Source organism: Oreochromis niloticus, linkage group LG20, assembly GCF_001858045.2.
Source record: "Oreochromis niloticus isolate F11D_XX linkage group LG20, O_niloticus_UMD_NMBU, whole genome shotgun sequence".
Lineage (NCBI taxonomy): Eukaryota > Metazoa > Chordata > Actinopteri > Cichliformes > Cichlidae > Oreochromis > Oreochromis niloticus.
The window spans coordinates 24,941,740-24,969,389 of record NC_031984.2 but is presented as its reverse complement, the minus strand read 5'-3'; the positions used below and the strand labels follow the sequence as shown (position 1 = coordinate 24,969,389).

Genomic DNA, 27,650 nt, shown 5'->3' with positions numbered 1-27,650 from the left:
CACCATACTCCGTCTCTTCTGTATATCCATCTTTAACGTCCTTGCTTGAAGTCATTTTTGAATAATAGAGTCTTAAGTTTCATCTCGTTTCTTTCTGTCTTCCTGTCCCTTTTGCTACTTGATCTTTATTCCTTGTCTCTCTTCTTTTTATCCATCTTTTTGCACAGTCTATATGTACATCCACAAATTCATGACAGCATCCATAGTGAAACATCTGTCTTCAATGTGCATTATTTCCCTAAAAGCAGTCAGCCAGTGCTGCACTGACAAACAGCAGATGTGCCAAAGCAAAGCAACACGCGAATGAGCATCTGGTTTCACTGTGTCAACCCTCACGCAGTCTCACCCGCTGCAAAGATGTGTTTGCAATAATTTATTATTGACTTGTTTACATTTCTCTCTTCTGCACAATCGGGTTAAGGCATGCCCTGGTGTTTGTCAAATCTAAACGTCAGACGTGTGGACTTTGCAATCTCATTCACTGCTCCTGTTTTGCATATTATTCTTTGATCCGGGAGCCTGTGCAGTGATGGAAAGAGCATGAAAAAGAGAAGTGAGGTAAAATTGAGGGCACCACCACTGCCTGAATAGATTTTAATTTGGTTCTTAACTAGGAGGTATCACATGTTCTGCTGAGAAAACTTATCTGCAACTGTTTTTTCCATCATGTTAAGCAGTATGGCCTCTCCGTGTGGAGTTTGCATTACCTGCGTGGGTGTCTCTCTGGTGTCCAGTTACTTCTGACTGTCCAAAGGCATGCAGGTTTGGCTATCTGTGGACTCTAAATTACATGTAGAAGTGAAAGTTGTGTGTCCACATTGGATCCTACTTCATGTCCAATACATTCTGGAGAATGGATGGATGGACTATGACTAGACCACTAATAATGCTGCCAACTTGCAGACTCCCTCAGAGCAGTGGTCGGATTTTGTGGTCAGACTGAGGTTGAAAGGCTGAAACATAAAAAGTAACTGGACCTGGACAATCAAATGAAATGAATGAAACCAAGAAGTTAAAAAAGTTGTGGAGATTAATGACACACTATTAAGCTTCTTTTTTTTTAAAGGTTAAAAAAAGACACTAAAATTCAGTTATTTTGGAGTGGGAGTACATGCAGTATTGTACAAAAGTCTTGAGATGTCACTTTCACATACTGCTCTTCTGCTATATATGAATTTTAAGGTCTTCTTTTGTCCCCTTTGTTTAAGGAAACCGCATTGCGATATGCCAAAAGAGCCATGAAATCTTTGGGAATCAGCAAAAATACTGTTTTACGCCTGTCAAACTCTGTTATCTTTGTCATGTTTCATCAATTTTAATGATGAAAAAGGAACAGAATTTGTGATAGTGATGTGGCAGACTAGTAAAAACAAAGTGTCTAAAGATACAATTTAAAATTTGTTCTTTGCAAACTTGTCTCTTATGTGCAGACACAACACACAACATCCCTTGGGTTGAATGCTTTAATGATTCATAGGTCAGTGCTAAGTGTCTTTACAAACCAAAAATGTTTCTCTGAAAATAGGCAAGTACAATGATGAGACTGAAAATGAGTGAGCTGTGATCTTGAGTGATGGCTTGAGATTTTTGTACTGTATGTTACTGTGTGGGCCACTGATGTCTGGTGCCACAAAGTTTGCTTGAAAATGTAAAATATCACCAAACAAGTGAATAACAATGAAAAGAAGCTTTCATGAGCAGCAAATACGCCTTGTTTTTTTTAATGAGTAACTGTACAGCCCATTATCACACACCGTATTTGAAGAGTGTCTATGCAACGTCGCAATATTTAGGAGGAAAAAAGTGATGAAGCTTCATTAACACAAAATCTCAATGGTAAACCTAAGAGTTAGTGTTTTATTGCCAGCAGCACACACTTCTGTCTGCATCGTCCGCCAGTCTGCTGCTGTCATTTTCGTGGCTCCATTTAGTGATAAAGAATAAATGCTGGTTTGAACTGCGAATTTTATTAATGGACTATCGGAAACAAAAGAAAAAGTGGGTTCAAATTAACAAAGTAAAGAAAAGCCTAATCTCATGTTAACATCGCTCTAATATACAAATTGGGCACAAACAAAGTATAGGTACAAGCTATGTTACTGCATACTGAACACACACAGACATGCACATACATATATACACACACATATATATATATACATATATATATATATATATATATATATATATATATATATATATAGATAGATAGATATATAAGCACATGCATACATGTCTGATAGTATCAGTGTTATTGTTGGCTCAGTAGGAGAAAAGAACACATCTGATGCCTATTAGACCCCCTGAGCTACGAAATACGTGCTAGTAAGACACACATGCATGCCATAATGAACCAATAAGGTCAAACTATCCTTGTTCAAACCACATCTGTGCACATCTGAGCTGACAAAACTTACTGTCAGACGCTTTCTCTAAATATTGTTCTTTGATGTTTTATTTTCATGAGCTCTGATACCAAAAACGCACACACACACACCCACAAACAGAGACGTATTAGACTCATTACACTGCTGACAGACTTCCCAGGGTATCATTAGATCTCGGCTGTATATTATTGCAGAGTGCCAAATATCTCTGGAATCCGCTGCGTGCACAAAAAGTCATCTCACAATGCTTCTCCTTCTCTCACCTCACCCACTCCTCCTGGGCTTCATCCTCCTCTCAAGGATATCGGATTCCCTCTCATCCTTTACATTTTTCCTCCTCATTTTTATGAGAGCTGGAAAATTCCTCAGAATTATGGACCTCTTCCTGACCTATGTACTCGCTTTTTTTATTTCCTTCTTGACAGCATATGCAAAGAAAAAAACTGCACAATGTAATTCTGCTACATTTACTGTTAACTACTTACGTATTGCATTTGACGCTTCATCACGGGCTTTACTCTTCTCTGGGTTGATTTGTTTACATTATGGTATGGTTCCACAGAGTTTCACCTTTCCTTTTTCTCTCACTTTTTCTTTCACTTTTCTATCACTTTCAGCTCAAATTGCCTCGCATTTAGTGATAATCTGAACATTTCTTTCTAAATTTATCTGAAAAAACTTATGAAGCAACTTAAGGCAACTGTTGTTGTGGTTTGGTACTATATAAATAAAACTGAACCGAGTTAAACTGCAAAATTACTCAAAGCATTCAGAAAAAAGAAGACTAAAACCAAAAGTCGCCCTCTGCTGGTCATTAGAAGGAATATATCTCTTCGTTTGCCGCACTTTTCGTGGGTCAGTGATGTCCATCTTTTATATACAGTCTATAACACTTCCTAAAATATAACGCATTTGTCTACAGCTTATTAGCAAACTGACACAATAAACAGATTAAAATGGTAAACACAAGCTTCAAATCTCCATCTTCACATTGTTTGAAAGGATGCATGTTAACATCCAAACTAAATGTGAGTTTTACTCAGTTCACAGACCTACTAATCAACCTCTTTTAGAATCCAGTCTACAGATTATCTGTTTCTATAGATGATTTATAAAAAAAAAAAAAAAGTATCCTCAAGAACAAAACTGAGCACAGCACAGAATTAGGACAGTTCAGTTCACACATTTTTTAATAACAGCTGTGGTTGTAGCCTGTGTCACATACTCACACAAAAAAACACTTTTCTATACTCATGTATGTTAAATCTGTCCTGTAAGATAATTATTTGGGGGGTTTTCTACTCAGTTTGCTGAAACTGGAGAGAAATCTAACAAAATATGTAATTTTTTCATGCAGCTTGCACATATCACCCATGTGCTATCTATCAGTTTTGTTATGCAGTTATTCTGAAAGTATTAATTTGCAGCTATTAATTCCCACATTACATATCCCCAGGATTTATCCTGTCATGAGTTATCTGGCAGGATAAATCCTGGGATTTCCTGCCAACCTGTTACTGCTCCTCACTGCAGATGTCATTTTACCCTCACAGCTCACATTTTAATGCTGCCGGTCCCTTATGACATGTAATAAAAACTGAGATGAATTTCAGAAAGGGAGCACAATCTTATGCGAGATTTTCAGTTTCTTTATTTTCTTACTTCCTGAATCTTCCTTCTGTCACAAAATTCTGACACACACACACACGCACACACACACACACACACACACATGTATGCACACACAAGTAGTCAAAGCATCTTCTCCCTAAGTCGTCTCAGGATGCCTGTCAGTATTCCTGATATTCGATCTTCCCTCTTGGGCCAATCAAAACACAGCGTAGGGTGTTACCTCATCACCCTCAATCCCCATCAGGTCTCCCCCCTCTTCCTTTATTTCATCATCTCTACCTCCTCTCTTTCTCTCCTTATCTTTCATCCTCTCTGACAGCCAGATGCTTTCTTTTTATCCAGCTTTCTATTTTGTCCTCTTTCATCTTTTCTTCCTCCTCCCGTTTTTAATCCACTCTAACTCCATTAATCAATTTTACCACACACTTTACTCTTTATGTCTTTCATCCAAACTGATCCCTCATAAACTCCATATCTCCTGGCCTCAGCTTTCCTCCATTGTTTTCATCATCCTTGCTTCTAACCTCTCTTAATCTCACTCTTTCTCCCATTGTTTCAGAAATCTTTCTGTCTTCCCCTGTCAGGCTCTTGTTTAATTTCACTTCATCAGTCCTACAACGCACTTAACTGTGTGAGAGAGAAAAAAACTATGCTGCATCTTTCTAGATTTTCTCCTCAGACTCAGCTTTTTAATTTACGGTTTTGCTCCCAGTCATTGCTCCCTCGATGCCTCCAAATCTGTGTGAAATTCTGTCATGTCATTTCAACATTCAACCAGATTACAGCAGGCCTCACCCACACTTTAACTAAATGCAACAAAATGAAGTCAAATATGCATTTAATTCCTCATTCCTAAATCAAATCCACTGATTAAATGATTTTAGGACTACTGAAGTAGCTCTGCTGTAATCTGCTGCTGCGCTAATGAAGATGAACGATGTCGCTGCGCTGCAGATCATTTCTAAATCATACAAAATATTTCAAATTCAGTTTTGAAATGTAAAAAAAAAAAAACTGATTGATTTGTTCTGTTGTAGCAAAATGAATCAGGATTCAATTAAAGACAGAACGCTTAAAATCGGACAGCTGGTTGCAATACACGTTTGGCTGTCACAGTAGCAAACACAAAGATGCATTCACGCATAGAGCCTTCCTCTGGCATAAGTTAACGGCCATGTTTGTATGTTTGCAGTCGCTGTTTAATAGATCCATCAGTCCACAGTGGAGTCCTTTGTGCTGTGTTCTTCTTGTCAGCAGCTCTTGTGGAACTAATTGACTGCTACAAGCTTGAGTTTGTTTGTTTCGGTGGCAGGGGTGAAGCATCTCCCTACGTGTGGCTTGTAATGCCCCTCGCCCGGCATTAGAGAGGGCTCTGACCTGTTTATCTGTCATTTCACTTTGGCTCGGAGCCAAAACACTAAATAGTAGCACACTACAATGACGTGAGTGGGCAAGAGGAACCCTCTTTGTCTCTGAAAGGGTTTTTGTGTCCTTTTTTGTTTGCTTCATTTCTGTTGGAAGACTCAGCTGTACCACATTTTTATCTGAAATGCTTACTACTCCCTTTATGTCTCCAGAGAAAGAATACATAAGCAATGATAAATTCATTTATCTTTCTCAGATCAAGAAAAAGAGTGGCTGAATGATGTTTGTTCCTCAAGCTGGAACAGCAGGACTTTGTATGAAAAACACTGGCAAGGCATCTGTCATTTCAGCACCACAGCCCAACATGCTCTTGGCGGATGATGACATGCTGGAGGAGGCCAAGTTCAACATTAGTCCAAGTGAGTACAAAGTTTTCAGTGTGATTTGTGTAAAGCTTTTAAAAACTTTGGGTGGACTAGCAGTACAGATGATCGTGTAAAATATGTGGACTTTCATTTTAAACCTATATTTGTTTGTTGGCCATAACACAATTATCATTATTTTTTACCTAGGGTGACCATGGACTTTTTGTGATTACAGCATCTTGTTCACTGATTTCAGTTCAGTTTACAGGTCCCAAAAGACTCTCGCTTGCTCATGCATGCAGCTTGGTGAAATCCCCATTTTATTAAAGTGATGGTAACAAACCAACTGGAATGACTCTTACAGGCATAGTTTTACGTTCAAATCACATCACATCTCTGTGTGTGCCAATATCAGTCTTCACAACTGAAATGGCATCATAGTTTCATCCTGTTGCATTACAAAAGACAAAAAACTAACACCTTTGATGATAAACTAGTTAAGAAAATGTTTAATGAGGTCATAGATCACCTAAGATGTAGGGTCATTTTCTCATAGGTTTCTACACAGTCTGACTATTTCTTGCAACCAGACGTGCTGCCCACTGATGGTTATTAGAAAGGTTGTAGGGTTAAGGGTGTGCCTGTCTGTGGCCTATAGTCAGTCCACCACTTTGGCAATGGAGATGAGGATTTGGCAAATTTATAATGGGTGCAACCCACATATACAACTCTGCTGCTAGACCCGAAATTTGAATATCCCTTTAAAATGTGGCACCATTTAAAGGAAAAAATAAACAGGCTTTCCAACCGCATTAGATTTATTGCCAGAAAGCATCATTTTTAGCATTTTTTCAAGTTTAAGAGTCTCAATACCCTGAAGAAGGGTGTAGTGTATTTTCAATGTCTTCTAATTTTCCTTTGACTACTTTTCCAAGCCTGCCTTGAGAGCCTGGGCTTGGATATTTTATGCCACTTTTTTGGTCATAATCTCACCATTTTTCTTTTCACTTGACATGTAGTTGACATGATCTGCAGCTCCACTGACGCTGTCTTCAAGAAGCTCTCAATGATGCTAAGTGCTAATTTGGCAAACAAGCATGAAAATGTAAGAGATTTCCTAAAAACCTTTCAGAAAACTTCCTCTTTACTTCTAAGTCTGATTGTTATCAGGAAACAAGACCCAAACTAGATTCAGAGTAGAGAAGACCTATTGTGAAAAGCATGGAGGGGGGCAGCTGTGTGTCTTTTGGGTGTGGCAGAGTGTGGAAAGACTAGATAAATAGTTTGTCAGGACTTGAGCCCCCTCCCCTCGCTCAAGACAACATAACCGCCGACTCTGAGGACACTGAGATTGGTTTTGGCTAGCCTCGTAGCACACGTGCACGCTCACACACACACATTTACACACACATCAACTCTTCTTAACATGTTAGTCAAACAATTGTGGGTAGCCAGAAGGGTTTCACAAAAGACAGGGATACAGGATACTCCCACTATATGCACAAGACTCACCAGCGCACACACACACACCCTGTAGTGGCATACTTAGTAATCTACAAGACAGATAGTCAAAGCCACATTGTTGGGACTTGAACCCTCAACCTTTGCTTCTCAAAGGGACCAGTGTCTTTCAGTCGTCAGGTTAGCTCCTGTCTTCCCTTTATCCTTCTATCTGTCATGCTTACACCGCTCTCATTTTTCTCTCTCAACCCTTTCAACCTCCTGTCGTTTCCTTTCCGTTTCATTCTCCTAGCCCCTCTCCGTCTTTTATCATCCATTTATCTCTCTCTACTACCATGACCTCTTTTTATCTGCCCTCCTCTGGCATTTCCATCTTGTAAAATACGCCCCCCCCCCCCCCCCCCCCAATTCACCATCCTTTTTTGCTTTCTTTTACAGTCTCTCTATCAAAAATCCCTCATTGGTTTTCTCTCTACATTCACAGATCTTTCATTCATTACCTCTCTCCTTTTCCGTCTCTGATCTTAAAATTTCATTGATGTTTCTTTGCTTTCATGAGCATTCCCCCTCTTCAGTTCATCTTTCACCTCACTGATTACTGGGGGCGCATGTGTTAATTCAGAGTTCAGCTTTAGACAGTCGAGCCTTGTAAGGCCTGAGCGCACTGACCTTTTAGGGCATCAATGCAGTGTTTATCTGAACATATTTTGCACCAGCATTAAGCCATTTAAATCCAACACTGGTTTATCAGTACAGCCTTGAACTTTAAGGGCTATGCTGGGGTGTTATATTTATCTCCTAAGGATAATGAGTAGGTGCTTATCCATAGGCAGAACTGCCACAAGTATATCTTAAAATATGCTACAGCTATGTAAACCTAAAAGAACTTTATTATTGCGGTCATCTTTCAGAGACTCCCAGAAAAGTGATGGTTGAACATTTGACAGAATAAGGCTGTCTTATTTCTTATCAGCTGTTCTTTATATTTTCCTTATTGTAAGCAAATTCAGTGAAATGACAAAATGACAAAATTAACACTTAATTAACACTGTCTGGCACCAAATCACTGAAATAAAAGTGCTTCCTTATGTTGATAAAGGTATAGCACATCTTGCAAACAGGAGAAATGTGCCTACTAAAGTCTGGTCAATTATATAAAGGGATATATTTTAACCCAAAGCATTTTTCCCCCTAAAATTTTACCAAGATGTTTCGGTGCCTACAGTAAACCTGCCATAATATCAGTCCGCAACAAGATTGCTTAATTGCGTGATTATGTCACTCGTCACTCTGTATATCTGTTAACGTGGATGTTTGTTGGTTGTTTGTTCTTGTCAGCAAAATTGTGGTGGACTTGAACACTGTTAACTGAAATTATGATGCATTTTTTAAGGTTCTAAGTTCATTGGAAATGTGATGAGGGGTTTCTGACTAAGTGTCAGGAATGTGTTGGACCAACACAGATACACATCATAGACACAGCCTCCTCCTCCTGGTGTCTTTATCTTTCTTGTCTTATACTGTGCCATTTTTTTCTTGATCCTTTCTATTTCTCTCACGCATACACTATTTTTCCATCCTGGCATCTGCGCTCTCAAACCTGGCTCTGCGTTGATATCAACACGTGTCTCACACATTTACTGTCAATTCTTATTTCCCTCGTCACTAATTTCTCCATCTGCGTCTTGTCAGTGATTTTGGCTTGTCACCGTCTGAGGCTTGTCACACGAGGCCACACAAGCGACACCTTGAGAGACACAAATGTGGACATCAGATGCATTAGCTCTCTGATTGAGACACTCTCACACAGTTAACTCTGCACACGCACACATATTCTAGTAGTTCAGTACAAGCAGATGTTTACTATTAAAAGCAGTACGTCTATGTATTTAGCAAGGAGAAGGCTACGCACGCGTGCACATTACACACTTCATACACACATAAAACATGCACACTCACACATTAGTGCTTTGTATTTATCTCTCAGACATTCTTCACCCTTCATATCGTGCCTGTGGTGTTAGAAACATGCAATGTGTTTCTTCTGTCAGCAGGTCTACATACCAGCCAGGAAAGCGCTCATTATGTCTCTGTAGCCTCAAAAACAATTATGGCTGATATTCCTGAACGGGACAAAGTACTATTGTGCCTCTTTTATATTTTATATAAAGCACCTGTGAGTTTAAAACACACACACACATTTCCACCATGACTAGATTTACAGTAATTATATATTATCAAAACACTGCATACAGTTTTGAACTACAGTGACATGTGCAGGCAATGTGTTCACTATGTTCTGAAAGCTCAGCTTTGCATACATGCATTTGTGCAAGTTAATCCACACCCTTCAACCAATCACATTTGCAAATAATTTCACGGTGTCAGAAGTGTAAATCTTTGAGGCAACTTCTAGATCACTCTTATGATTTAAGCTGTAAGTACCTTGTTTTAGTTGATAAGCTTATATCACGACTAACAAATGTGAAAGCTTAGCTTTCGGTTACATATACCAAAACAATGTTTTAAAACAATATTTGCTTTTTGATTGCTGGAGGCTGTCTGTGGGATAACATGAACAGCCCACTCTGACCCATTTGAACAAACATGGACAACAGTTACGTGCTGTTTTGATAGGATGTTTAATGTGCTGTGTGCTTTTTTTGGTAATTGTAGGGTTAGAAACAGTTTACGGCTTACAGTTACTGGGCAGTTCATTAGGTACACCTTGCTAATACCCAGTTGTACCTGCTGTTGACTTCAGAACTGCGTTAATTCTTCATTCACACAGATTTAACAAAGTGCTGGAAACATTTCTGAGAGATTTTACAGAATAATTATAGGATAGCGTCACACAGTTGCTTCCGATTTATTGGCCACTACATCCCAAAGATGTAGCTGGGTTGAGCTCTGGTTACTTTGGAAGTCAATTGAGTACAGTGAACTCACTCAATGTTGAAGAAACCAGGTTGAATTTATCTAAGCAACAATAGAAACAGAGGCTGACTTTGACTTTCAGCACTCGTGATCAGTAACACATGAGCTTGTCCATTTCAACTTTTCATTAAGACACTAAACACCACTGTTTCAGAGTAACAAGGTAAAAAGAGAAACTCAAAGAAAAGTCCTTGAAATTTTCCAGCTGTGTACCGAACTTTTGCCTGAATCCTGATTTCAGAATTCTATACAAAGGTGACTTTTACAGCTTCTTCCATTAAGTTGTTAAATTAAAACTCTGCTGTCTGCCACATCCTGCAGTTACGAAGGCTGTGTGTCTGAGGAAATCACGCACATGGTTTGTTGGCCTAGCAAGTGATGGTGCAGCTGCTTTGATGGGCTGATAGAGAGAAGCAGACGCATATCTGAGTGAAAAGAACAGTCCTGCACTGCATCATTCACAAGTTAGGGACTGCAATCTTTGAGGCTGTAATACATTCAACAGAACTGAGTCATTTTCACATGTTCTTCTTCTTTCCTTACTATAATGACTGTACGGTAGCGTATTTATGTGCCTGTTTGTACCCTATCTCCTCATTAATCTGTGTGCCAATCCAAATAAAACTTTGCATGAACATCATCCCATATGCAGCAGCTGATCTCAGTAAATGTAGGATTTGTCTCATTCTGTGTTCAAAGGTTTGCAGATGTGGGTAAACGAGGGGCGATGCGCTCCAGTTGGTGCACCGCAGGAAAGCTGTGAACTGTGAAACAGCAGCAGTTCAAAGTTCATCTTTAAATTTAAACCTCTACATGACCTCGTCTATGCATGTTTAAAATACCTGATACTCACTTAGATGTTTCTTAGCATTTTGTTAGCACAAGAACAATAATCATACCCTCCATACTTAAATGTTCCATGATAGGAATGGAAAGTAGAAGTTGTTCGCCCTCATATGATCCATTTAAATATCACTGGGATAATACTGCCACTATAAAAAAGTAATTGCAACACATAAACACATGCATAATAAGATCCAGTGGATCATTCTTGGACAAAAACTCACATGCAAGGCTTAAAAAAACAACGCAGCACTTTGATTTTGACCCAAAGCTTAGAGAGCTTTTGAAATGCTTTTTTAGATACATCTTTTTCTAACTAAGGTGTATGGTACAGCTGAAATCAATAAAGGATCACTACTTTCACTTGGATCAGAACCTTATTTAAAGTCTGTTTCTTGCCATTCCTGTGTTTTTCCAGTTTTATTAAGCTATCTGCACTATTGTTCATGTACGGTAAACTTTAAATATTTCCTATTGAGCCTGCAGGCTAAAGGCTCCCTTGACTGTACGTTAGCATTTTGCAAAGGCATTTTAGATTTAAACACATGTCAGCTATTACTAAAACACACAAAAAAACCTCTACAATATTCTTGACTGCCTAGCGCAAACACATATACATTCTAGTTAAAAAAAAAAGGTAGAAAAGCTCATTGGCTTGAGTACTAAACCCTCCAGTCTCGTTCCTTTGTTAAGTTTTTTTTTTCTTTGCTGGACTTTCAATCAGGTCAGAGGACTGGGAGCACTTCAGCTGAATGTGACAAAGGCATCAGGGAAGAAGACTACAATAAATGAGGAGGGTGGGAGAAACTGATGCAGACCAGAGGAAAAAGACCCAAAAGATGAAAGGATGGGAGACGGTTTACATTCCATCTGTCCGGACCATCTCCATCTGACTCGATGACAGATTACACTCCTCCACCTAAGAACAACTAACACCAGTCTGCATGTAAGCATCCGGGCAAAGCCAACTAGGAAAACAAACTCATTAATTCACAGGCTGTAAGCAAAAACAAACAGGACCCTTCACACGGAGAGCTAATGCAATCTGATCAGAATGGGACGCTGATGTGAACGTTTGTGTTTTCAAGTGCACCCCCTGCCTTACGCCAGACAAAGTGAATATTGTGTTAGACACGGTGTGTGTGTGTCTAAAGTCAGTGTGGGATAGTGCGTGAGCACACAAGACCCAGAGAATTCGAACGAATAAAAGAAGCGGGCCAGCTGAAGGGAGAGGAGAACAAATGAAAGACATACACAGACAGAAAGAGAAAGAAGCTTGATGGGAGATTTGTATAGATGCTTTGCTGGGAGGACAGGGAGCCCAGCCAACACATCACACATTACAGACCTCAACGCTGCAGCGTCAGCTCACAGACACATGAACACATGCATTTTTCCTTTTGCACAAACACGTTTTCAGAAAATATAAACTACAATATATTTTTTCTAATGAAACGAGTCACAAGACCATTCAAATGAAAAAGGAAAATGAATGAAAGATTTGCATGTGCAAATGAAAACATTTGAAACTGGGCGCACTTTGCAACAGTCATTAAAATGCTATTGACACCATAGCCATGTGTTATGTAGAAAAGATGTTTTATCATTAATTTAACTGAATTGTTCAATTCAACAAACCTGTGAATACATTTTTCAAACTATGGTGTTTGAAAAAAAAACTAAGAAGAGAAGAGGGATCCAAGTACTTTAATGGTTCCTATGAGGTAAAAATGGCCTTCTTCCTGCTTGAACTTCTACCAACTAAGTGATTGAAATGAGATAATGACAGCTTTTCCTGTTGCTAAATTACCTCTACATCCTCCTGGGAATACAAACACCCTCTGGGCTTTTGGGGGTTGCAATGGCATATGCAGCTGATAGAGCACAAGAGAGCAATATAGAGGGGAAGGATAGATGTGAGGCAGGGGAGAGATTAGACTAAAGAGTGAAATGATGAGACACATGTAGAGGTTATGAGAGATTTGCTTGTAAAAAACAGATGAGGAACTGCAAGACTTGAATCAATGGGGAAATTATGTAAAATAGGGTAAAGTGATGGGTCAAATCTGAGGTCATCATGAAAGGAAGCAAGGAAGCTCCATAATGATAATCTCATAAGCAGAGACCTCTCCACACTCTATGTGATGCTCATAAAATGAGAAGTGAGTGTCTTTTGATGGCAAGCTATGAAGAAAAATGGCTCAATATGGATCTGCTTGTTGCTCCACCAAAGTGAAAATATGGGATTTGCAAACTAGGCTTTGCATGAGCAAATACAGTGAGTCACAATCATGAGCTTTTTCCACTTCTGGTGTTTGCCTGGGGCCTGACTTTATTTGTTCCGTAACAGAAGTATCTCCTCCCTGCCTCTTCTCCTAAAATGTTAAACAAATTCAGATTTTCATGCCATTTATTAACTTCTGCTCCTCCTGTTGCCCTTTAACCTCAATATTAAAAACCACTTCCATTTCCACTCCCTATTTTCTATGAGCCTCTCTCGCTCTCTTTCTTCCCCTTGAGCTGTATTTATTTTCAGTCCAGGCAACAGGAAGCCCAGCAAGCTCAGTTGGTGACTTTTCTCCTGAAAAAATGAACAGAAGGAAATCCTGTGTGATATCTAGCGCTGATGATGATTACAGAATCACTCAGGCCTGAGTGAAACGAAACAATGACAATAGTTTGGCAAAAATCCAGTCAAGCATCACCTAACCACTCGCACACTTTACTGCCTCATTATCATTAAACTTGAGTGAGTCATGGACAACAACCGGGCTTAGATTAGAGCCAGGAAAGGAGGAGATCTTGTGTGGGAACAAGCCAAAAGATATGGCAATGCTTAGGAAAAATATTTGGTAAACAAGAAAAAAAAATCTATCATCAAGCAAGCAATTAGTACAGTCATATGCTGGAGAATTGTGATTACGGTAGCGGAACAGCTTGGACACAATGACGCACAAAATCCACCTGTGAGGGCGACAGCAAGGAAACAAAGAACAAATAAAAAGACCAAGTCTAGCTAACTTCTCCAGTGCTGATAACAATTTAGCAGCAAAAATCCTAATTATGAAACATCCTCGCTTTAGGTACCTATTCCGTCGCAGTTCCCCTCCCTATAAAACTTTTACAGTGAGACGATCGCCGCGGTGTGTCTGACCGCAGAAAGACGAGCCTCAGCCAAATTCTCTCCTCTTGCTGCGCACCCGGCTTGTACTGTGAAGCTGTTTCAACCTGCGAACCAGCAAATGCATACATGTGCGTCTCCTAAAGCGCATTGACTCCCTGAAACAGTAGCCAAAAAAAAGAAGCAATTTAGCGCTTCCAGCTCAGACCACCACGGAGACAATAAGTGGTTTGAGGAGAAAATGCGCAAAATACAAGAAGCAGTTATTGGAGCGTCTCCAAGTATCAGATAAATATTTCACAACCAAGACTTTTCTCCCGAAAAAAACGAACAGCAGGAAACAACCAAGCGCATAAAATAGTGATGGAGAGCTTTTGCCCATAGATAGATAGATAGATAGATTACCTTTGTGGGACAGTCTCAGCCGTGGCACGTTTAATTTGGTGGCAGAGACGGTGGCGACAAGTAGCGCAACAATAATCATGATGGAGCAAGGTGAAAATATCTTCATCATCCCGAGGAGATGTCCCCCAGCCTTAAACTGAAGCTGTACACAGAAACTGTCAAACACAATATTCCCACAGAATTTAAGAGTGGAAAATCCGACGGATCCTTCTTCTCACGATGCCAGCATTTGACTTGGAAGTGTAATTCCCCCCCAGCGCGTAAATGGCTCTCTGACCAACCAGCTTAGTGACTGAGCCTGGGCTGGTGAGAAGATTTACTGACTCTGCTCTAAAGGCTTCAGCAGTTCACTTCCAACAGCTGCCCCACAGAAGTCTGTTGCAGCCACGGAGAGAGAAGTACCACGCCTCAACAGAAGGGAGAGAGGGAGAGCTGTAGTAGCGAGAAGTGACCTGCCCCTTCTTTACGCATAACAGAGCACTCTCCAAACAGACGCACCTGGAAGATGACTTATAGTACAAATTTATCATCATCTGCTAGTGAAGGCACTCTAACAGCATGAACACACAGCTGAGTAAAACTTTTAGAGACAACAATAAAATCTTAACCCCCACTTTAATTCCACCGACATTCTGTAAATATTTCTCAATTGCAGCACATAACAAACACAGAAAGATTACTGCAGCATGTAGCAAAAACTGAGGACTCTCAAGCTGGACTGTATGCTGCTGATGGGCTCAAGGCAAACTCCTGATAAACTGCAGAACATTCCTTTCACAAAAATAAAAAGCTCCCAATTTCTAAAAGTAGCAAAAGCTATTTTTGTGTATGTTGTGTGAGCTGTGGGTTTCACAGGACAGAGGGAGGAAGACGCCCCTCTCTCAAGGGACTGAAGACGTCAAAAGACCCACAAATTTATGAACTATGAATGAATCAAAAAGATCTCCCCTTTTACATTTCTTTCCTCCACAACACTTTTAAGCAAGTTCTCTATTTTAACCCCTTAAGCACCATTGTGATGATTTTAATTAAGTTGTGGAGTTCAAAACCCCCTCCTCCTATGTGCATCTATTCACAAGCAAACTTTCAAGTGAACACAGAGGTCACGGCAGAGTGAGAAAGAGCCATTCAAGGTGTCTGTGTTACTGCAACCCCGGGTCTTTTGGAAACGCTTGTTTGTAGCATGGAAAAAGTCCCACACACTGTGTGCTCCTAACACTGAGCCACCTCTTAGTTCTTGTCAACATCACTGTGGAGCCCACAAATATTCTTGCATACTTCTTTAAAATGAATCGTTTGTTCCTTTTCAGTATTTGGGAGATTTTTAAACTTTGCAAACAACACCTACTGTCTTATTTTTGAATACATGCTGAAAGTGCACTTAAAACCACAATGCAATATCTCTCAAGAACTGGAGAGATACCTAACTGTGTACTGCACACTGTTATTGTGCAGTACACAGTCTGTACTGCAAAGAACAGAAACATGCACGGTAATTACCATTTGTTACGTCCCTCTGCAGCCCCTAATCATCTTAATGTGTTCAGCTGGTGCTAATTGGCCACACCTAGTCAGGTGTGGATTAAACCATACCTGAGGCAAGCTTCCAGGGAGCTTTAAAAGTCTCTTGTGAAGTAACACAAACATTAGTCTATCACTGGGCAAATTATCAAAATAACTTGCAAAATGACGGCAGATAAATGAGACCATAAGGCTGACAAGGGGTAGCCTCCATCTCATTCTAGCGGTATCATGCTTCATGAAATTGAGGTCATATTTCGAGTAAATACTGATGTTCACTGATGGAAAAAAGATGTTTCTACTTCTCTTTCTCTTTGGGCACTTTTCGGTATCTTTTAGTACACAAACATGTTTGGAGGGATTTTTTCCATTTGACATTCTTTGGTTTTCTGTTGCCAGAAACACTGAAACAGTATCTGTGCGTTCTCATGTTTGTACCTTTAAACAATATAACAGATGTATTTAAATTAGAGATAAAAAAACATCAGGTATAATGGTATTCATGCAGAAATGCAACTTGTGCATGATGATCTATGTTTGAGTAAGTCAGTAGAAGCTGCCAAGGATGATGCTGTGTTTGTTTTCTGCTTTCAGCCACCATTAATATGACATCAGTTTGAGGCTGTGTTCTCTGTTTTAATGATTAAAAGGTGGGTGAAATCAGTTTGCACTAAAAACATGGTTCAGAAATCCTAACATATAAAGTTTATTCACATTAATCCAAACATGATCAGTTCAACCTTGAAGTTCAGAAGTTTGTTGCATTTATGATGTTTTCATGCATTAATCAATAACCGGAGCAGATATTGCTTTTTTAGACACTCTTTAATAAAATGCATCGGTCAAAACAATAACTGTGTAATCTTAACTGACTTATTCTAACATAAAACAAAGGATTGCTTGAACTTTATGCAGAGAAGATTTTTGGTGTATCAACAACGCACTGCTAACTAACTGTGCAGACAAACGATTCACATGACAATGAAAGCAAGCTGACAAAGATTACATGATTGCATTTCTTAGGTTTACATAATTGCTAAAGAGAAGGACAATTAAGATTTTCTTTACAAGTACAAACAGATTTTACAAATTGGTGACCGATTGTGATTGAAGTCATTGTGACTGGCAGTTTTGTTGAAGTGCTCAACAAAAGTCCTCGGTGGCTCGTGATTGGACAAAGGTCCTCAAATGTAGCTTCTTTCAGAAGGACAAACAGACGTGGGAAAGTAACACAAGAGGCCACAAGCGGGGCGAGTGTTTAAGAGCTGAATTAATTAATTTGTAAAAGCAGCAGCAGCAGCCCTCTTTCCATCCTGGTGAATGAGTGTTCCCCGTTTTTGTAAGAAGGAGTGGGAACGACCTGGGAGCAGAAATGGCAGAGAGGACTACAAGGAGCTGAGATGATTAAACTAAATCAATTTTCTTTTGCTCTGCTTTACTTGTCTTTTCTCTAACGCTGCCCGTGAATTCCTCAGTGTCATTACCAATCACAGACGACACTGGTGTGGTTTTCAAACATGTTGCTTTCTCTTTACAAAAATCTCACAACGGATCTCCCTGGTTCTCAGTCTCACCAAAACTCTTTAACAACATAATTCATTCTGAAAGGTGCGCCATTCGTACTGTATGAGTGAAAGACTTTCTTTGCACCTCACAAAATCCTCCGGGGGGCTACATTATGCTCTTCGAGCTGTCAGTATAGATGAAACCCAAGACCATTTACTATCATCCTGACATTGCGTCACACTGACAAATCACACTGCTGCTCCTTGAGTGGTGATTAGGAATGGCAGAGCAGAAATTCATGAATTCACAATGTGGGAGGTTGGGCAGAGAGAGTGGATGGAGAAGTTGGAGGCACAAGGCAAAGAGACAGCTGGTGTTTTTGATTTTATGCCACAGGGTTCGTAAATGTTTCATCTTTTGTGGTGAAAAAGAATTACAAAGGACGGGGCTCACGTGTGTCGAGGCAGAGCGATGAACAAAATGGTTTAGGAAAGGCACAGTGAGTGGAGATGTTAAGAAAGCAGTGATCAGTGGTGACGGGGCAGAGGGAGAGAATGTTGATATTCATGACCAGTCAATTGTAGTCTGTGTCAAATGTGTAGAATGGGAAGCTCAGGAATACTCTGCAGTCCAAGGACAGTGAACACAGCACTGCCAAAAAGTATGACACACTGAAATGAAATATCATTTAAACTGGACCTTTCCAGTCGCACCGGCCACTTAAAGTGCTGTACAGTACACCACATTCAACCATTCGCACAGCACTTCAATCACCTCATCAATGTGTCAGTCAAACCTACAGCTATTTTTCATTTAACCTATTCACACATATGTTTCTGCACTGTGGGAGGAAAACAGAAACCCTGGAGGAAAATACATGCAGGTAAAAAGCCCTGTATTGTTGTGAGGTGATGTTACAGCTTTGTGCTGCTGCATTTTGTTTGAAAAACATACTATGTAGTGCACAATGTATGTGGATGTTAAAACAAATAAAGTAATTGTTAGAAGCTATGATTATGTACTGCGCAAAAGACTTGATCCATTATCCACCAAAGACCAGAAAAAGGACTGGAAAGATGGATCTGAACCTTTAGATGATGCATCTTGTACCACTCAGTGGTAGAAACACAAGAAAACTTTAAATATAAAAGAGTGAGCGGTTTATTTTGGCACACAACGACATTATACAAAATGGAAATGACCTAAAATTGGCAAACCTTAACATGAAGAGCTGCTGATATGAGTGTAAATAGTAATTGTGGGAAAACTGAAATGAGAGTGAGTCAGTTTGACCAAATTTGGAAGTCTGTTTTCTAGCAGGCTACAGCATGTTACTTCTTTTTTTTCCCCACTTTTCCACAGGAGAAGTAGGAAGGAAAGATCAGCACAAGCCAACATTATTAAGCACATGTTACTCTTACTCACCTTTCACTTTAGACAAAGAAAGATCAACCTGCATAATTGTAAGCGGGGGTCACACATTCCAGTCAGGTGTTTCTCAAAACAGCCAGCTGATCGGGAACAAGATATGTATGAGCTGTGAGCAAGCACAAGAATTAACAGCAATCAAACACTGAGTGCTTTCCACCAGACTGAGAGAAAGAAATCCATTGAGAAAAATACTCACAACAGCTGCAGCATCTGCGAGAAGGGGGAGCGCAGCGTTTCCACACAGCCCTGAAAAGTTTCGCCACATTCTTCAAAATGCAGCTCTCTGTCATTATTTTGCGGCTTTCTTTGGCTATGGCTGTATTTGTTTATGTGTATGTTTCTTAAGCTTGTTGTAGTGTTTATTAATTTACTTTTTTGAAAGCAATATTTCCATCTAATGCTATATTATGTGGCTTTCCCAGCTAGTGTAGCTGTCTCATTACAATGCAAGGTTGGGTCCTGGCATTCGTGTGCATGTTGTTGAACATCCTACACTGAAAAAAGGGAGTGGCCATCTCTTGGATTTATGTAAGCAAGTTAAGTGTAACTATATAGTGTAGAAACTACATGATATGCAGAGAGGGTATATTAAATTGTTCATATCATGTTCGAGTGAAGTATGTCAGTAATATAGCAATGTTAAATCTGGCGATCACGCGCGCTTTGGATCGTGGTTTGAGGAAGGCGTCCATCTCAGTCAAGTCGAGCAGCCGCCTCTACTTTTTCAGTATACCGAAAAATGGAAATTGGATGGTTGTTACATTTACAAAAGTCTAACTTGTAAGTTGAACAAAATAATTTCATGTTTCTATGGTGAACGTAATTAAATCATGTAGGATCTGTAACTTAATGTGTTCTTGTTGAGATGACATGATACAATCTGGTAAGTGTGGTTAGTTGCTGGACTCATGAAATTCACAAGATTACATGAGATTTCAAACTGCAGGAAAATCACTGGAGTAACAAAAGGCAGACAACTACACACACACCACATGAATGCTGTCGCTATTTATTGTGATTTAACCTGTCAACAACAAATTCGTACAAAAAATTCTGCATTTATCTTTATGTGATAGACTGGTTAGAGCTGTCCTGCCTCTTAACCTATCACTTCTGGGTTATGCCCGAGCCCCCCTGCAACCAGTATAAAGGATGCTAGTTGTTGTAGATCCATTCAATTTTTATGTTTACCAGACTTTGTTGAACATTATGTAATATGTAGAGAACATGCAGTATTTAAGTGACCAAGTAGTATCGGGGTAAAAGTTGAATAGTGTTGGAATAAAATGATAAAATGGTAAAGAATTAAAATATTCCAAGAGTTCAACTTACTTCATCTAAACATGTTTCAATCACGTTTTATCAACACAGAATGCACAGGTTTACTGAATATGAATAAGTTGTGTTGATTTAACTAAGTTTTTTAAGTTTCTGCCAAAGCACAACGATTGTGTGCAACCAATTTCCACTATTAATTTAAGCAAATCCAACATGGTCTTTTTTTCAGTGTAACATTGTTTGACACAAAGCCGTCCCGAGTGGATGAAGGCAGCAGATGAAATGATGGGAGTTGCTGAGGAACATCAGTTATCTAGGCAATATTTGGCCGGTGGTTTAAATATTGTGACTGATCAAGATATGAAGAGAGTAATGCTGCTCATAGTTTTTTCCTGGACGCCTTGGACTCGGCATCAGAGACGACAATTTGCAGCATTGTTTGCTTGTGTTCTGCTTTGTTATTTTGCTAATTTCATTTAGCTCAAATCACAGGGCAGAAGACATAATCATGAACATCTGCGCTCCTTCGGCAAGCCAGCAGACTGGACGGCTATTTAGGTGTAGTTTCAATTGGAAGGCTAACGAGCCAACAATGATTCTGTTTTAGTTTTCTTGCAAATCTTTTCTCTCATTGTATTTTTTCATCCACCTTTAAATACACACAGCTACACAGCTAACAGAAGCGCAGGCCTTTTGCACATATGGGCTGTTAATAAAAGGGTGACATTTGGGAACTGTCTGCACACACACAGAGACCATGCAGGGCACCTTTAGGACCTATATGTGCCCCCAGTCTCAATTTAGACTGATTAGAGCCTGACCTCAGCAGTGAACTGACACACACACGCAGAGGGAGAGCTCCTGCCTGTCCTGATTAAGCTGTGACCCTGCCACTGACCACTGGACACTAAACACTCCCAGACCAGGATAAAACACAGCTGACATACTGGAGAGACCACATGGGGACTTCCATTATGCAGAAATTTTTTTTTTTTAAAAAAAAGCTTAAGCTGTGGAACTGCATGAGGAACTCATTTAAAGCTTCTTGTCCTGCTCAAAATGTGGATAATTTCACTTTACTGCAGCATGGAAAAGTCAAAAGTTTCCTGCTATAACGATATTTAGATTTTTCATATGCCCAGGGAGTGTTTTCTCACATATAATTAAACGTATTGGAAAACGCCGACGCGTCTGTTATCAGTTATTTTGCCTTCAAGTCCTTTCAGAAGATACTTTTTGTCTGAAAAGTACGTCAGTTAACGACAGTTTTAGTGATTATATTGATCGTATCCACATTTTACTCCCTTCAGTGTGGTTACGTTTAGTGTTTTGCTGCTTTGGATGTCGTGCTAAAAATAAATCAATGAAAAAAATCGTGCAAAATATGAAACACTTTAATTGCATTGTTTCCATGTCATATAGATTTTTTCTAGAAGAGCCCGGGTGTGAGTGAGATCATTTTCATACAGATGTCACAGATGTGCGTGATGATTGCTGCAGCTGGCATGTTGTTAAGTCTGAGAATAAATGTCTGAAAAATCCCAGGCTGTAAATATAATAATAAATATATAAATACACATTCTAAGTGGATGCTCAAGGACAAGTCTAACATTAGAAAAATAAACTGAGTTGCTGTATTTGAATGTGTTGTTGCCAACAGTGTGTGGATCAGTTCGGATTTGAATTATTTCTTTAGCAGAGTATGTGTGCATGTTTCCATGTGTGCATGTTTCCATGTGTGCATGTTTTTGGCTTTTCAGGCTGAATTTTTTTTAAAAAAGTTGACTAGCGCTTCTTTGTTCTCAGAGAAAATTGTCTCTGTTTAATTTATAATTTACTCCAGGTTGCTCCCAGAAGCTGCATCCTGTAGTGGGAGGAATGAAGTCAGGTCATGCACGAGGAATAACATCTGCACTCTGCTACCAAACACTTCTACACACACACTTGCGTGCGTCTGTGTCCTGTCCTTGACATATGCTTCATTCTTATCCCTCACTCTGAGTCGTACTTTCATGTACTCTGTTACAAGGTCGTCTTCCAAACTTTCTCACCCAAAACTAAAGCCGAGTGGGCTTTTGTTGTTATTGCCCCCAGGCTCGGGAATAGTCTGCCATACTTTATGGTAATAAGAAAATCTGTGAAACAACAGACAATTTTAAATCAATCAAGTCTGAGGTCAAGTCCACTGTGAACATTTTCCTTCTGCACTATCATTTGAATTCTTTCTACTGTTAAAGTTAATTTCTGTATATCTTTAAGTATTTTTATTAAAGTGCTTTTATAATTTTATCACATATGTTTATCTTTTAATTACTGGAACTTTTTTTAAGTTCTTAAGCTGTAATTACTGGTGACTGTTAAGTTATGTGTGTTGGACATGGCACATGACACAAGTGCAACTAGAAAATGTAACAGCATTCACAGGGAGATGAGGAAATGAACGTAACTTACAGGAAAATCAAAGGATTTCTAATCAGTCTTTTTTTAAAACATGTAGATGGTAATAATAGTTACATGTGTGATGATGTTCATGTCATTCATATTGGCCCACACGTTAAGTAGGAGGTAGAGTGCACCCCTTGTTACTGCATATCTGTTATTGCATGTGATTTTCATGTTTGTATTCACATGTCTGTATTCAATATCAGTTCCTTGTTTACTTGTTATACTAATACATGTTGTATTTGTTTTAATTTCTGCTGCCCTCTTGGACAGATTAGATAAGACTTTTACCCAGATAAAAAAAAAGAATAATGTTATTATCATGTTATTTGTTGTGTGGGGGTTTTATGTTTTCTAAGTAGGTTTTTGGACCTGGAATGCAAATATGCCTGCAAAGCACTTAGGGTTAGCTCCTCTTGTTTTAAATGGGCTAAATAAGTAAAAGTGACTTGACTTGGCTTAAAGAAGTGATAGCATACTAAAAAAAAATCCTCACTTAGCGTCTCTGTGAGGAAAAATTGGCCCTTGTAAGCACAGAGTAAACAGACCCACAGATAGTTTTATCCTGGGTGAAATCCCAATTGAGCAACTTTCCTGTCGTCACCCTCATCCCCCTCATCTGAATCATCCACCCCTCTGCTCTTTTTTCACTCCCTCGGGGAACCCTCAGCTGGTTTCCAGGTGAGTGCATAAAACAGCCTGCAAGGAGACAAACTACCACTGACTTTCTTATCAACAGAAATACCAGCATAAATTCTGTTTAATAGTGTGTTGGAACAAGTTTTCCTGTAGCTCACATTCCTAAATACACATGTATTCAAAAGTATCTCCTGCAGATACCAGGCATGCGTTATGCATGACAGTATCTGATAAGCACTGTAGGAAAATAATGACTGCAGCCCGGCCTTTATCTTGTTCTGTGATATAGATAGAGAGGCCATAGATTAACTATGAGTGAGGAAAATAATATGGTTTTAATTAATTCTTCATTTATTTATTTAATTTATAGAGCTTTAGTAGTATTATTGTTTTCTTATTGGTGCCTCTCCAGCTTCACAACTCACAGAGTGGAGACAGTTTTTTAAGGAAAATGTTTTACATTTTTTGTTTATAAGATTATTTCTAAACAGCCAACACTTCAGTGCACATTTTTTTCCCTGTCCATCATCAAAAAATCACCCTTAAACTAAATCAAACAGTGTGGTGATGTGCAACCACTCTGTGGGGACAGAGTGATGACTATTGTGTGGTTACCACAGCATGCCAAGGTCAAGACCCTGCACTGAAGCTCACGATAACCAAGATTAGCATGGTGGTGTCATGAACACACAAACACACACAGACAGACATTGGCCGTGGCTTGTAACCTTTTGACCCACTGATCCGCATTCACAGATGTTTATTTATTGATTCCGCCCATCCTTAACGGCATCCATCATCACTGTCAGGGTGGAGGAGGAGTGTGTGTTTGGGGGTGAGGGTGAGGGTGCCATATTGAGTGCTGAGAGATGTGCTGTGGGATGATATTTAGATGCATTAAAATAAAAAAGAAAGATTTGGGGTTACGTTGCGTTAGTGTTTGTTCTTGAATGTTAAGGTTTCTAGAATGAGGACATTTCTGACTGGAATTCTTGAATTTGAAACTGACTTGGATTTTTTTAATGTTAACGGTTGGGACAAAGCATGTAATTGTGATAGTTGCAGAGGTTAGAGAATAATTTATATTAAAGAAGCTCATCACATGATCTAAAGTGTAGGTGTTCACTATGTTATGTGTTTTAAAATCTTGTTTCAGGAAAACCAGACTGGCTCCTTTAAGCAGTTCTTTTTTCCATGACATCAGTTGGTTAAATTATTGCCAGTAAAGATTTTTTTTATTATTCTTTCTTTATCAGTGTTAATTTGGATAAGTGATTTGGGGGAAATGTGCAGGATTTGTTCAATAACACGCATATTGACCACTGTCAACGTGCTTGTTAACATCCAACCACAGCTGTTAGTGTCAAAAACAGTATGACATTTCAATTTAAAGCGGTTAGATGTGTTGTGTGATTTCCTTAAACAGTTGTTAATGGATGCTGATGCCACTTTCCAACCTTTGATGTGTTTCTGCCTGTCTGGAAGTCATATTTCCAAAGCTAACAGCTTTTCCAGTCAACTGCTGCCTGACTGAAATAATATTTTTTCTAGCTTACTTATCATATTTTCCAAATTTTAACCTTCAGTCAGTGAGCACACGCTCTGGAAGCAGCACAGAGCCAGAGGTTGCCGGCCAGCTTAATCAAACTTGTGGAGGGTACTGGCAAAGGAAAACATTTAATTTAGAACAAACTATCACTTTCGATTAAATGAAAATCGTAAGCCAAATTTCGAACATTTCTTTTCAAATATATCATTTTTCTTGGGGATGATAAACAGCAGCCCCGCTCCTGCTGCCATCCCACTCCGGGCCATAAAGGTGGGCTGTTTTATGTTCTGTAACCCTCGCTGCGTAATGGTTTTCAAACCTCTGAAACAAGGAAAAACAAGGTGCCACCTTAAAATTTATGAGACATTAAATCCCTTTACATTAAATCTCAGTCAATCCATCATCATTAAGGCTTATCAAAATAATCACCAAGCCTGTAAAACAGCTTAACTAGTGCTTCAGCTGAGGTGTGAGGGAGAGGTGTGTGTGTGTGTGAGAGAGAGAGAGAGAGAGAGAGAGTGAGTTTATGTGAGTTCATGTGTGTGACTCTCTGTCTCTTTGTTCCAGTTTGGATCTCATGGACAGAACAGGTATTTCTCTTTGTATAAATACAAGTGAAAATGTGCTTCAGCAAATTTTCTTTATAACAAACTGTGTCCAGTGTAAAAGCAGGATAGGAAAGCATCAATTACATGTGTGAATAACTACACAGCTGGGTACTAAATACTATAATTTGGTGTCTAATAGCATTTAAGTCTTGAGCAAAACTTCCCAGTTTAAGAGACAAATAGAAAGATTTGTTCTTTTCATTTATACTTTAAGATTTTGCTGTTAAACCCATAAATACCACAGCTAATTGTAATAAATAGCTAATTCAATAGCTAACTTAATTTAAAGATATATTTTCATGCACTTTTCTTAAAACTATGTATTAGTTTTTCTCTTTTTTACCAAAGTAGAGTTTACAAAAAGGGTAATTTAGTCAACTTGTGCCCTCAGAATTTTCTCGTTTTCATTGTTTTCATCTATCTTCATTGCTGAGAATGAATGAAACAGTAGCATAAATGCTTGTCCACTACTTTGTATATTTTTATTTTGGATCCAGAAAATTTTTTGACAGTGTTTAGACTTTTTTCTTTTTCAGTTTTAAACATATACCTAAGAGTCTTTCTGCTTCGCTGATGCTCAGTCGTGCAGCTCAGTCTTTATATTCCTCTCAAAAGCCAACTCCGCCTTTCCCTGTTGACAGACCGGACCGAGCCAGCCGCTGATTCAGAGCGTGCCCAGTGGAGCCCGATTAAAGCCCCCAGTGGTTTCTGGCTGGCAGATCACAGTTTAACTAAAAACTAAAATGGACAGCTCACAGCTCACGAAGCTCAGCTCACTGGAACTCAAATCAAAGCCTTCCTTTTCGGCCAAATTTGGACAAATTTTGTTGTGTATTTTGGCACTTTTCGGCACAGAGATTCACAATAATGGCAGAAGATGTGTTTATAGTCATAATGAATAAAAACTGGCAGTATAATGTATTTCCTCTGCAGCACAAGTATTGGATAAACCTAGTGTGACCTTTCCCAGAGGCTGGCTTTGATCGCCACAGTGTGCTCATGCATCTGTTTGACAGTGATGGATTGGGGAAGGTCAAGTTAAACACAGGCCAAAGAGAACATGAAAAAACTCTGTTTTTCAGACTTTCATGTTCTTATAAAAGTCCTTTGAGAAATCTGCAGCTCGTCTGCTATCAGTTCCATCTTCTTACATTTACTAACACACCCAAATAAACAAACCAACAGTGTGCCTTTGCCCTAAGAGGTATATATAAAGCACTCAATTGGGTAAGTAGTACCTTGCTATTAGGCACCAAGTAAAACTGTAACTGGGAAAACACAAGACCTCTCATTTACTGCATAGTGGCCATTGTAGGATAACTCGGGCTTACATCATCTTGGTTTAATTGTCATCATATCTAAGCAGTCTAAGCATTTTAAAATATGCTGCTTTCACTCTATAACTGCTGATATACTCATATTTCAGTGATCTTGTTTGTTTACATTAAAACAATTAAAGCTAACAATTAATGTCAAAACAATATCTGCTTGACCTGTATTAAGGCATGCTACAATATAAGGATTTTTGTTGCTTGTGACACCTAATCTGAAAGTGTAAACTGTGTAAAAACACATCCAGTCAATGACATGAAATGGCAACCGGGAACTGAATGACATATAGAAGCAAACAAAGTCAAAAACATTTAGTTATTTATTTGTTTTGCTGCCTCTGTTACGAGGTTGTAATGGCAAATTTGCACAATTTATTATTCACCCAACTTTTCAGCAAAATTTTGATCAAATATCAAAGAAATGAAAAAATAATTGTGTGTCTTGAGAAGTCATTTTTACTTTTCAATCTCTCCCCGTCTCTGTAGACACTGGTTTAATTATATTTTAGTATTTCAGCATTACATGTAATCTGCATTGCTTTCTTTGTACCTGGATGGCTGAAATCCATTTCGACCAATGAGGTGTTTCCTAAATTTCCAAGCGTTTTCACTGCCCCTGGTGGGTCAGTTCAGAACTGCAAGTGGATCCAAACGAGTCACCTTAAAATTGTTAAAAAAGAAGTTCGATTTTGTAATGTTTTTAATATTCTGTAGCCAAGTACAGGATAGGGTAGGGGAAGTTAAAGCAAGATGGAGAGAATGGGCCAATAGCTAGATTCGTAGGAGGGATAAAGTGAGTTGCGTAGAGAAGAATGACTGGAGCCACAGG

General features: G+C 39.1%; 1 protein-coding gene across 2 annotated transcripts in view; it reads right to left on the bottom strand.

The window, feature by feature from the left end:
* Positions 1-14,928, bottom strand: part of sema3bl (sema domain, immunoglobulin domain (Ig), short basic domain, secreted, (semaphorin) 3bl) — a 62,779-nt gene extending 47,851 nt beyond the window's left edge. The window contains exon 1 of one of the 2 annotated variants that reach the window (XM_005478340.4): positions 14,517-14,928. In XM_005478340.4, the coding sequence (XP_005478397.1) occupies positions 14,517-14,625 (109 nt within the window). In that variant the 5' untranslated portion in view covers positions 14,626-14,928. The remainder of the gene's footprint in view (positions 1-14,516) is intronic. The other variant, XM_005478339.4, reaches the window with a different exon arrangement.
* Between the last annotated feature and the right edge of the window lie 12,722 nt (positions 14,929-27,650).